Source organism: Rutidosis leptorrhynchoides, chromosome 1, assembly GCF_046630445.1.
Source record: "Rutidosis leptorrhynchoides isolate AG116_Rl617_1_P2 chromosome 1, CSIRO_AGI_Rlap_v1, whole genome shotgun sequence".
Classification (NCBI taxonomy): domain Eukaryota; kingdom Viridiplantae; phylum Streptophyta; class Magnoliopsida; order Asterales; family Asteraceae; genus Rutidosis; species Rutidosis leptorrhynchoides.
In genome coordinates, this window is record NC_092333.1 from 454,345,904 (window position 1) to 454,359,732 (window position 13,829).

The window sequence follows — 13,829 nt, forward strand, 5'->3', positions numbered from 1 at the left end:
ACAAAATCTACTGGAAATACTAAAGTACCAACTTTAACTAGCATGTTCTCCATTATCCCTCTAGGATATTTTACTGATCTATCGGCTAGTTGTATGCTTATTCGTGTTGGTTTCAATTCTCCAAGGTCTAGTTTAATGTATAGTGAATACGGCATTAAATTTATACTAGCACCTAAGTCTGCCAATGCTTCTATTGAACTAAGACTACCCAGAAAACATGAAATTGTGAAACTTCCTGGATCAGATAATTTTTCTGGTATCTTATTTAACAGCACTGCAGAACAATTAGCATTCATAGTAACAGCCGAGAGTTCTTCCATTTTCTTTCTATTTGTGATTAGATCTTTCAAGAATTTGGCATATCTAGGCATTCCTGAAATCACATCAATGAAAGGAAGATTTACATTTATCTGTTTAAACATGTCCAAAAATTTGGATTGCTCGACTTCAAGTCTCGCTTTTCTCATTTTACTCGGGTAAGGAAGTGGTGGTTGGTATGGTTTAACATAAGGTTTAACCTTAACTGTGTTATCTTCATTAACCTTTTCAACTACCGGTTCTGTTTCCTTATCTTGATCAGATTGTGGTTCTTGTGGAGTAGGAATAGCTTCATCAGAAATTACAGGTATTTCAGATGGTTTAAGTGTAATACCACTTCTTGTGGTAATGGCTTTAGCTGTTTCATTCCGGGGGTTAGCATTTGTATCACTAGGTAGACTTCCCGGTTTTCTTTCACCTATCAACTTTGCTAGGTTGCTCACTTCTTGTTCCAGATTTTGAATAGAAGCTTGTTGATTTCTAAATGCTTGAGCATTTTGTTCATTGGTTTGTTTCTAAGATGTGAAAAATTGAGTTTGAGATTCAACTAGCTTCGACATCATGTCTTCTAAATTTGGCTTTTTATCATCGGTTTGTGGTGGTTTGTTTTGAAAATTAGGTCTTTGCTGGTTGTAAGTATTATTGGATACTTGTTGATTACTAGGACCTTGTTGGTTGTTGTATGGAACATTTCGGTTATAATTCTGGTTTTGATTGTAGTTTGGTCTTGGCGGTTGATAATTATTCTGATAATTATTTCCAGGCCTTTGGTTTATGTATGAAACATTCTCTCTTTGTTCCATCGTTAGCTCAATACCGAGACAATCTTTTGTCAAATGTGGTCCTCCACACTACTCACAACTAATTCGTATTGAGTGGATATCTTTAGTCATCTTTCCATTCGTCTCTCGACAGCATCTATCTTTGCGGAAATGAAATCTAAGTCATGGCTAGAATCGGCTCTAGCTGCTTTAGATGATCTAATGATATCTTTTTCTTGGTGCCACTCATGTGAGTGGGAAGCAGTGTTATCAATAATTTTATAAGCATCAAATGCTGTTTTCTTCAAAATGGAACCACCAGCTGCTATATCAATGTCTTTTCTTGTAGTGATGTCGCATCCTTGGTAGAATATTTGTACTATTTGACAAGTCTCTAAACCATGTTGCAGACATCCTCTCAACAATTTTCCAAATCTGGTCCAAGCCTCATATAAAGTTTCATTTGGCTTTTGTGTGAATGTAACAATTTCTCCTTGAAGTCTCACGGCTTTAGATGCCGGAAAGAATTGTTTAAGAAATTTTTCAACTAAAACATCTCATGTATCAATCGCCCCTTCAGGTAACGATTCTAACCAATCTTTGGCTTCTCCCTTTAAAGTCCAGGGAAATAACATGAGATATATCTGTTCATCCTCAACTTCTCGAATTTTAAATAGTGTGCAGATCCTATTAAAGGTTCGAAGATGTTCATTTGGATCTTCCTTCAGCGCACCACTAAATTGGCATTGATTAGTCACTATATGTAGAATTTGTCCCTTGATTTCATAATCTGGCGCATTAATGTCTGGTTGAGTAATTGCGTGACCTTGGCCAGTGCGTTTAGCTCTCATTTGGTCTTCCATACTTAGAGGTTCCAGATTCTCCATAATTGAATTTGTTGAATCTGAATCACTAGAGGATTCTGATTTAATGGTTAGTTCCTCAACAATCTCTGTTTGAATGATTGGTGGTTTCGGAGGAAAGATTAGTGGTTCAGGATCTCGGAATCGTCCCTGAATATTCTCCGAATTCTCAATTGTGAGGTCGGGTTCAAAAAATAGATTATCGGAAATTTGAATTGGAGTAATTGGTCGACTGGATGACGATTCTAAAGAAAAATCAACGGCGACAATATTTGCTAGATGTCTTGATCGAGTTACCGGTGGTGAACGTACAAAAGGTGGTGAACGTTTTGCTCGGTGCATTCACTGAATATCCTATTAGTTTTTAAAAAGAAAGAAAAATTATATAAGTTATCAAATTAATAGACTTTTCTGATTTTTCCCACGTTTCGAATAGCCAAAAGATGCAGCAGAGGGGCAGGATTCGTTTGGTGTCAATATAATTGAGTACTGTTTGGCTCCAATAACCCGGTCCACGTACAAATCCAACTATTACTACGAACCAGAAAATTTTGATGTCTATCAATTTAACCACTTTAAAATAATTTTTCGTTTTGAAATTTAAAGAAATTTTTAGATAAGAAATCGAAAAAAACTAAGTCCTAAAAACTAGATCGGCGAGAAATAAGAAAGAAAAAGAGCGCGTCGAAAAACGTCGAAAAATAAAAAGTGTCGAAAAATAAAAATAAGAAAGTAGCGCGTCGAAACTTAAAAAGGAACTAAAAACTAAGAATTAAAAGTTGCGTCTACAAATATTAAAGCTTAAAAGAAATTCTATATCCCAAATGGCAATAACTTAAAAAGGTACTAAAACTTAAAAAGGCGTCGCAAAATTCTAAAGCACCTAAATCTTACTCTAAAGAAAAAGCACTTAAGGGATTTTACGGCAAAGCCTAAAAATCAAGAAGTAAAAATAACTATGGCAAAAACTATGACTTGAAACTAAAAATGAGCGAAAAAAATACAAATATTACGCTAAAACAAATAAAAAGAAACAAAATATAAAAATATACTTAAAGTTGTAAAAAGTAAAATATTATTTTTATATTATTTATTTTATAAAACTATTAATTTTGTAATTTAAATAAACTAATTAAACTTAATAAATAAAAACTAAAACTAAATAATATTAAAAACTAAACCCTAATTAGGGTTTTTAATTAATAATAATAATAATAATTAAACCCTAATTCGATGGATCAGATGTTTCAGACCTGTCTTTTCTAATCATGCGATCACATGAAAACTCAGTTATACAGCCATGCGATCGCATGGACCTCGGATCCAGTTCAGTTGTTGGGCTGCTACAGTATAGTGGCCCGAATGTTTTTATTATTATTTTTTCTGTTTTAAATATATAGAATATTTATATAAAACTTATATTTTTAAAAAATAAAAATAAAGAAACTTTATAAAACTTATATATTTAACAAACTCTTAAAAATATTTATATTTTTGTTTTTCTTTTTATATTTTCGGTTTTTAAAATTTAAAACGTATATTTTTTTACAAAAGCGTATTTTTATAAAAGTAAACTAAAAATTAATAAAAATCTTTTTTTATAGCGTTGCACTTCCGGCGTTTAAGCAGAATTGTCCCCGGCAGCGGCACCAAAAATACTTGATGTGTGCGAGGTGTACTAGGAAATAGTATTATTTTTATAACGAAATACTATTAAATATGATACAATTTTACACAAGATATTTATTTATTTATAGAATGGATATACCTAAACCTTGCTACAACACTTATAGACAGTGTACCTAATCGTACAGTAGTGTAATTTTTAGTAAGTCCGGTTCGTTCCACAGGGATACACTTAAACAAGCTTAACGCTATAATTTTTAACTTATAAAAATACAAATATATATATAAGTAATATTATTATTATAAAAAGGGGGTTTTTACCGTTTAATGACCGGTTTGTCAATTTTTAAAACTTTAGTCGCAGTTAAAACCTAATGTAAAATATTAAATAAATAAAAGACTTAATTTAAAGCGTAAAATAAATAACGATAATGAAATTGCGATAAATAAAAGTGTGATAATTAAAAAGTACGATAATTAAAAGTGCAATTAAATACAATGACAATAAATAAAAGTGCGATAATTAGAAGTGCAATTAAATATGAAAATAAAGGAATTATGCTTATTTAAACTTCCGTAATCATGATGTTTGACGTGTTGATTTTTAGTTTATTCCCATGGGTTAATTGTCCTTTGTCCTGGATTATTTAATATGTCCGTTTGGTTTTGTCCATAACAGTCAATCGGTCATAAAATTAAAGTGCGAGTGTCCTCGTCAAATTATCCTTATTTTCGAAGTCAAATATTCCAACTAATTGGGGACTTAAACTGTAACAAGGTCTTAATACTTTGTTTAATAATTACACCAGGATATCGACTGTGTGTAACCCAAGGTTTTAATACTTTGTTAACAATTACGCCAAGTGTCCTTGTACATAATTTCACCCCTGTTTTAATAAATCTATTAACTATTAATCCATTCCCGTGTCCGATTAAATGAACGATTATTCGTACATATAAATATCCCGCCCATCGTGTCCGATCGAGTGTATATAGTTATTTCTAGGTACGTCCAATTGTAAATCTTTATATTAAAATTAACAAACTATCATTTAGTTAAACAAATATAAAGCCCATTAATAGCCCATAGTCTAATTTTCACAAGTGTCGTTCTTTTGTCCAAACCCCAATTATGGTACAAAGCCCAATTACCCAATTTTAATATTTTAGCCCAACATCATGATTACTTCGGTATTAAATAAGCATAATAATAACTTAGCTACGAGACATTAATTTAAAAATAGCATTAACCATAACTTACAGTGATTAAAAATAGCGTAGCGTTACACTGACAGAATTTCGACTTACACCTTTACAACATTCGCTAACATACTCTTATTATTAGAATTTAAAATTAAAATTAAAATTATAATATAAATATAAATATATTTACGTATAGATAGAGAGATGGATATATATTATATAAACTGAGCCAAAACACGCGAATTTATAGGACCAGGCCTGGATTTCAGGGCCATGCGATCGCATGGCTTTTGTGCCTCCAGGCCATGCGATCACATGGGGGTAGGTAGCAGCTCACAATTCTTTGTTTTCTTGTTTGTCGACATTTTATATATAATATAATATAATATATATATTAATTTTAAGAATTAATTATATATTATATTATATTCATGTGCATAGTTGACTCATAATTTTTAGTCCGTTGCGTCGAGCGTTGAGAGTTGACTTTGGTCCCGGTTCCGGATTTTCGACCGTCCTTGCGTACAATTTAATATCTCGTACTTTGCGTTTTGCGTCTTGTACTCTTGTAATTTCGAGACGTTTCTCATCAATAATTGGAACCACTTTGATTGTATTTTGTACTTTTGAGCTTTTTGGTCCTTTGCGTCTTCAATTCGTCGAATCTATCTTTTGTCTTCACCTTTTATTATTTAAACGAATATCACTTGTAAATAGAACAATTGCAACTTAAAGCTTATCTTTCTTGAGGGATAATGCTATGAAATATATGTTCATTTTTAGCATTATCAAATATATAAACTGAGCCAAAACACGCGAATTTATAGGACCAGGCCTGGATTTCAGGGCCATGCGATCGCATGGCTTTTGTGCCTCCAGGCCATGCGATCGCATGGGGGTAGGTAGCAGCTCACAATTCTTTGTTTTCTTGTTTGTCGACGTTTTATATATAATATAATATATATATTAATTTTACTAAGGATTAATATATATATATATTATATTATATATAAAACGTTTACAAACAAGAAAACAAAGAATTGTGAGCTGCTACCTACCCCCATGCGATCGCATGGCCTGGAGGCACAAAAGCCATGCGATCGCATGGCCCTGAAATCCAGGCCTGGTCCTATAAATTCGCTTGTTTTGGCTCAGTTTATATAATATATATCCATCTCTCTATCTATACGTAAATATATTTATATTTATGTTATAATTTTAATTTTAATTTTAAATTCTAATAATAAGGGTATGTTAGCGAATGTTGTAAGGGTGTAAGTCGAAATTCTGTCCGTGTAACGCTACACTATTTTTAATCACTGTAAGTTATGGTTAATGTTATTTTTAAATTAATGTCTCGTAGCTAAGTTATTATTATACTTATTTAATACCGAAGTAATCATGATGTTGGGCTAAAATATTAAAATTGGGTAATTGGGGTTTGTACCATAATTGGGGTTTGGACAAAAGAACGACACTTGTGGAAATTAGACTATGGGCTATTAATGGGCTTTATATTTGTTTAACTAAATGATGGTTTGTTAATTTTAATATAAAGATTTACAATTGGACGTACCTAGAAATAACTATATACACTCGATCGGACACGATGGGCGAGATATTTATATGTACGAATAATCGTTCATTTAACCAGACACGGGAATGGATTAATAGTTAATAGATTTATTAAAACAGGGGTGAAATTATGTACAAGGACACTTGGCGTAATTGTTAACAAAGTATTAAAACCTTGGGTTACACACAGTCGATATCCTGGTGTAATTATTAAACAAAGTATTAAGACCTTGTTACAGTTTAAGTCCCCAATTAGTTGGAATATTTGACTTCGGAAATAAGGATAATTTGACGAGGACACTCGCACTTTAATTTTATGACCGATGGACTGTTATGGACAAAAACCAAACGGATATATTAAATAATCCAAGACAAAGTACAATTAACCCATGGGAATAAACTAAAAATCAACACGTCAAACATCATGATTACGGAATTTTAAATAAGCATAATTCCTTTATTTTCATATTTAATTGCACTTTTAATTATCGTACTTTTTAATTATCGCACTTTTATTTATCGCAATTTCATTATCGTTATTTATTTTACGCTTTAAATTAAGTCTTTTATTTATTTAATATTTTACATTAGGTTTTAACTGCGACTAAAGTTTTAAAAATCGACAAACCGGTCATTAAACGGTAAAAACTCCCTTTTTATAATAATAATATTACTTATATATATATTTGTATTTTTATAAGTTAAAAATTATAGCGTTAAGCTTGTTTAAGTGTATCCCTGTGGAACGAACCGGACTTACTAAAAACTACACTACTGTACGATTAGGTACACTGCCTATAAGTGTTGTAGCAAGGTTTAGGTATATCCATTCTATAAATAAATAAATATCTTGTGTAAAATTGTATCATATTTAATAGTATTTCGTTATAAAAATAATACTATTTCCTAGTACACCTCGCACACATCAAACACGTTATGGACATTATGAGTTTATAGTGATGCTGTTTGGATTGACGAATGCACCGGTAGTGTTCATGGACCTCATGAACCGTGTTTGTAAGACATACCTAGATAGATTTGTCATTATGTTTATTAATTATATATTGGTGTACTCCAAGAACAAGGAAGAGCACGAACAACACCTACGATCGATATTGACCATGTTTAGAAAAAGAGCAGTTGTATGCAACGTTCTCTAAGTGTGACTTTTGGTTACCAGGGGTACAATTTCTTGGCCGTGTTGTAGGGGCCAATGGAATACAGGTCAACCCAGCAAAGATTGAGTCAGTTAAGAATTGGGAAACTCCAAAGACGCCAACTCAGATCCGACAATTTTTGGGTCTAGCTGGTTATTATCGTAGATTCATCGAAGGATTCTCTAAGATTGCCCGACCATTAAACGCGTTGAATCATAAGGGCAAGAAGTATGAGTGGTCAGAACCGCAAGAAACTGCATTTTAGTTATTGTAAGAGAAGTTAACAAATGCACCGGTATTGTCTCTACCCGAGGGAAGTGAAGATTTTGTTGTTTATTGTGATGCCTCACGTCAAGGAATGGGTTACGTGCTTATGCAGTGAAATAAGGTTATTGCTTATGGATCACGTCAGATAAAGATTCAAGAGCAGAACTACACTACGCACGACCTTGAATTAGGAGCTGTTGTCTTTGCACTTAAAATGTGGAGACACTACCTGTATGGAACCAAGTTTACTATCATCATCGAACATAAGAGTTTATAGCACATATTTGATCAGAAACAGCTCAACAGGAGACAACGATGTTGGATGGAACTACTTAACGATTATAACTGCGAACTTCAATACCATCCTGGCAAATCGAATGTTGTGGCGGATGCTTTAAGCAGAAAAGAGCGAGAGAAACCTCTCAGGGTTAAAGCTCTTAACATAGTTGTCCGTACAAATCTCACATCACAGATTTGTGAAGCACAACGAGAGGCCGTGAAGAAAGAAAATGTCGATGTTGAATTTCTCAGAGGAATGAATAAGAAATTTGACATCAAGGAGGACGGAACACGGTACTTTGCTAATTGAATCTGGGTACCAAAGTTTGGGGGATTAAGAGAACTAGTGTTGGAGGAAGCACACAAGTTAAGGTACTCAATTCATCCGGGATCAGATAAAATGTACCAAGATTTGAAGGCGTTTTATTGGTGGCCAAATTTGAAAGCTGACATTGCTACCTATGTCGGAAAGTGCTTGACTTGCGCTAAGGTCAAGGCTGAACATCAGAAGCCATTAGGATTATTAACCCAACCAAAGATTCCCCTGTGGAAATAGGAAGGTATTTCCATGGTCTTCATCATGAAACTGCCGAGAATGGTGGGAGGTTACGATAGTATTTGGGTTATCATGGATCGTCTCACTAAGTCTGTACACTTCTTACCGATACGAGAAACTGATAAAATGGAGAAGTTGGCTCAAGTTTACATTAAGGAAGTCGTCTCTAGGCATGGAGTGCCTATATCCATTATATCCGATCGCGACAGCAGATTCACTTCCAGATTTTGGCAGTCATTACAAAAAGCAATGGGGACCCGTTTAGATATGAGTACAGCATATCACCCCAGACAGATGGCCAGAGCGAACGAACTATTCAAACTTTGAAGACATGTTACGAGCATATGTCATTGATTTCAGAAACGGATGGGATAAGTACTTACCACTAGCTGAGTTCTCATACAATAACAGCTACCATGCGAGCATTAAAGCTGCACCTTTCAAAGCGTTGTATGGAAGGAAGTGTAGATCTCCTGTATGTTGGAGCGAATTGGGGGATAGTCAGTTGACAGGTCCTGAGATTATTCAGGAGACAACGGAGAAAGTCCTACAGATTCAGGAATGATTGAGAATGGCTCGGAGTCATCAAAAGAGTTACGTCGATGTTAGACAGAAGGATATAGAATTCCAGGTTGGTGATAAAGTCATGCTTAAAGTATCACCTTGGAAGGGTGTTATACGGTTCGGGAAACGAGGTAAACTGAGTCCTAGATATGTTGGACCGTTCGAGATAACTGAAAGGGTTGGACCGGTGGCATACAGATTGAAATTGCCACAAGCACTCAGTGGCATAAACGACACTTTCCACGTATCCAACCTGAAGAAATGCTTAGCCGACAGGAATTTGATTATTTCTTCAGAGGAACTGCGTGTCGATGACAAACTTCATTTCATTGAGGAACCTGTCGAGATCATGGACCGCGATGTCAAACGCTTAAAACAAAGTAACATTCATATCGTTAAGGTTCGGTGGAACGCGAGAAAAGACCAGAATTCACGTGGGAGCGTGAAGATCAAATGAGACATAAAGTACCCGTAACTGTTTCCGGAAGGAACTACTTCAGCGAACGTTCACTAAAATTTCGGGACGAAATTTTCAAAAACAGGTTGGTTATGTAACAACCCTGCTTTTTCCGTCACTTCCGTTAACCTTCTGTTAGTTTATTTAACGGCGATTACTTGACGTTTATGTGTTTATGTGTAATAAACGCATACTTGATCCTTGGAGGGTTACAATAATTAATACGGGTTAATATTAATTCGAATAAATATTTTAGATAAAGAAATACGATAAAAACAATACGGTTTTGATAACTGCTTTTTGAGCAACGAAACACTCGGGTTTATTTTAATAATTATTTTAATAATTATTAACTTTTTAAATTTTTTTAATTTATTGGGTTTTTAATAAATTAAACGTTTGGTTGCGTTTTAACGATCGGTTTAGCGTTCTGGGCCTTCGGTACGTCTAAACGGCACTTGAAACGAACCACGAATACATGAAATTGCAAAACACGAACCCGGGACACCATGGTGGGCCATATTCGGCTGAACCTCATGCCCCCTCCCCTAATTTTTATTAACTTGTGGACTTAAGTGTAACTTGTGGAAATCTAGGGTTTTAATAATAAGTAACTAGTAACAAAACACTGCACATCCCTAAACCTAATCAAAAATCACGCAGCTTCTTCCCTCCCTTCTCCTCTCTCACGTCGACATCCATCACCACCAATCCACCATCAATTTTTGCTTTTTAGCTTATGTGTTCAACATCAAACTTGCAATTCCCTTCATCCTCTACGCATTGATATAATTCTTTTCGCGATCAAAGGTATATTTGCATAAACCCTAATCTTTAAAATCAGATTTTTGTTAAGGTTTCATGATTTAGGTTGTCTATTGCTCAAGTCTTGATGTTTGATGAATGCTAGATGCGATAAATTACTCGTTTTGATTGTTTGATGCGAAAACCGAAATTGTTTATTGCATGTACAGTAATTTTAATTTTTCAATTGCATGATATTATGTGATAATTATAATCCTTGTGAAAAACTATTGATTTTAGGCTTTGGATTCGCTTGATTTCGTTTCCGGATGATCAAGATATGGCCAATTGAAATTAACGTTGTGTTTTTGTTGTGTAATCAGAAATATGGGTTTGATAGACCACGAATTGGTTTGTGAATTTAATACCATTGGATAGGTAATTCAAAAATACTCAGTTTAAACTAGGATATCATGTCGTTTGCTTATGTATAACTTGAGATATGCTAAAACGAATGAAAACGTGGAATTATACAGCACCTGCATGAAAACAACCTTGTATGATAAAATGTATTAACTTCTGGGTTTAAAACTTTACATATTTGAAATTTACACAAAAATTTCTTCACTTTTCATGTAGATATCATAGTCTAATTGTATATATATCTTCGAATAATCGCGTGCGAATGTGACTAGCTAAACTAGGATCGAAACAGCAACTTCCTCTCTGTTTTTTACTATGTGGTTTGTGTTTATTGAATTAGAAAGTATGCTTCTGGAAAATGAATCTTAATATGATATGTGACATATGGTTAGTTAATAGAAATCTCTTAAACCTTATGCATTGGGCACAATAGGGCCATAGATTGTGTGAATTCTGAATTGATCTGAAAACTGAACATTCAACTTGCACGAATAAACTGTACAAATTGGCTAAATAAAAATTGCTCAACTTTTGAAATATGTTAGTTTGACTTGTCCTTGAACCATGGACACTGGTATTGTATCAATTTCATGTCCCTAGCTCCGTTTATAGCCAAAACCAAATCAGTGCGCAGTCAGAAACTGATTTGGCAAACCATAAATGTACCCCTTCTGATTCCTGACTTTTAAACATCGTATGAGACCTTGGCTGGACTTTTTGGAATCTATTTTGAGTCATATTATGATCTGGAGCTTTCCATGATCACTTGAATTTTTTGCTATGTGTTATTTGACGAAGTCTGCTGCATGTACATAAACGGTATGCATAACGATAAACTGTGATTGTGAAATTTACCATTTATGAACCAAAATGAGTTGTTTGACTTAGGTTTGACATGTTGACCAAAATTTGACATGTACCTACTGATGTTGACCTTAGTTGACTACTTTGACCAAGTTTGACTTTTGGTTTGACTTGGGTTGACTTTGTTTGACTTGCATGAACTAGTTGACTATATGTTGACTTTTACTTTGAAACGTGTCGAGTCGAACTATAAGACAACTTATACTATGAAACAACACTTGTTTAAGACATATTTATTAACCAACCTAAATACGTATACTTAGGTTGCATTACTCAGCTATAAACCGTACAAGTATTTGTCCACTTTTCAACCCGAGCTTTATTCAAAGGTGAGTCTACAGTCCCGTTTTTTACATGTTTTCAGAGATGAGAATACACGCTGTTATACTTACATTATCAAATGCTTTTTTATTGACATGAGTACTATATATGCATATTGCATTTGTTCACAAAGCCTCTAGCTTAAATACTTTTAATACCATCAGTGTAAGCACAATTTAGATGGACGGATCCGTTAGGTTGACAACCTCACCCTTCATTATTAACTGTGGTGCATTTACTTTGAACATTAGATACACTCGAACAAGTGTATAACATTTTATGAGGTAAAGGCGGGTATAGTAGGTTCTATACTCGGGTGATTGCTAGTATTCAGGTGCTCATAGATTATGCAAACGTTTCGCAACTTGGAGTTGTACTTGTAAAATCTCGTGGTCAAGGAACTTAAACTATTTTCTGATAACTGTTTTCTGATACTATACAACATTATGTAAAACTGTGGTTACGAACAAATGAGATAAAACTTGACATGGTATTGTCTACAGATATTTGAAACTTGACATGGTAGTGTCAACAAACTTTTGAAACAGGACACGGAGGTGTCTACAAACTTTTAACATTAAACCTTGGTGTTCTTCCACTAATAAATGTTTTCGAAATCTTATTTCTTAAACATACTGTATTGATTACCTAAAACCTGTAGATTCACTCAACATTATTGTTGATCCGTTTTGCGTGTTTCATTCTTAGGTATTAATCGCTTTCGCTGTAGAATATTACAGTTACATAGAAGTCAAGCCAAGCACTGGGACTAGAGTTAACATTCCGTTAGATGGAAATTTGGCGGGGTGTTACAACCGCAATATCAACACTTCATCATAACCTTCAGCTTAACCGACCATTAAGTCCATCGCCGGCTCACCGGTCATCTTTACCAGTCTAACACTTAAGAGCAACAATATTCGCTCATCCGCCACTTCATAAGAAGTATTTACCGCAATGCTCTAAAATTTCGACTTTCACAACCGTCGAATTACTATCGCCCGTCGATCACCATTGTAATCTTCACTGCTTCTAAGGGCAAAATTCAGGATCTTACACAACAAAAATAACTCCATTGGTGATCAACTCTCGAATCATACTATGTCTAACATCCAAGGAATCTCATAGATTAAATTCCTTAACCATTCGGCTTCATTCCCGGCCGATGCCAAAGCAATAAACTCGGATTCCATGGTCGAAGTAGTGATACAAGTTTGCTTCTTTGATGCCCATAAAATAGCTCTTCCTCCAAGTAGGATTATACAAATCGTTGTAGAAGAATGATCTTCAATGTTAGTAATCCAACTTGCATCTGAATATCCTTTTATGACAGGAGGAAATCCGGAATATGTGATACCATAATTCATGGTTTGTTTCAAGTACATAAATACTCGATTAATCGCATACCAATGGTGAGTACCAGGGTTACTTGTGAATCTAATCAATTTCCCCATGGCATACGCAATATCCGGTCTCATTGATGTCATAACATACATCAAATAACCTATTACTTGAGAGTATTAAAGTGGTTTCACCACCTTCCCCGTATTCGGTAAGAGCTTTACATTTAGATCAATAGGAGAGTGATATCGGCTAAAACGTCATGTTTTTACCCCCGATATTGAGTCCCAAAAAGCTTAAAGTTCAAAACTTTTTCGGCTATCATTTTTAGGTTAAATTTGTAGATAAAGTAATTATGAAGACGATGCAAAAAGAATCAAGAAAAACGGAGCTAAAACGAAGACTAGAGCGAAAACGGTGAAAGACAAGAAATCAAGTTACGATCCAGCAAAATTAGCTGACCAGGCAAGCCAAACGGCCTGAAAAACGGCTTGCCGGCCTGCCAAACAG

General features: G+C 34.4%; 1 protein-coding gene across 1 annotated transcript; it reads right to left on the bottom strand.

Annotated features, from left to right (window-relative positions):
* Positions 1–13,072: 13,072 nt before the first annotated feature.
* Positions 13,073–13,456, bottom strand: LOC139903701 (secreted RxLR effector protein 161-like). Its single transcript, XM_071885820.1, has one exon. The coding sequence runs from the start codon at positions 13,454–13,456 to the stop codon at positions 13,073–13,075; it is 384 nt and encodes a 127-aa protein (XP_071741921.1).
* Positions 13,457–13,829: the final 373 nt, after the last annotated feature.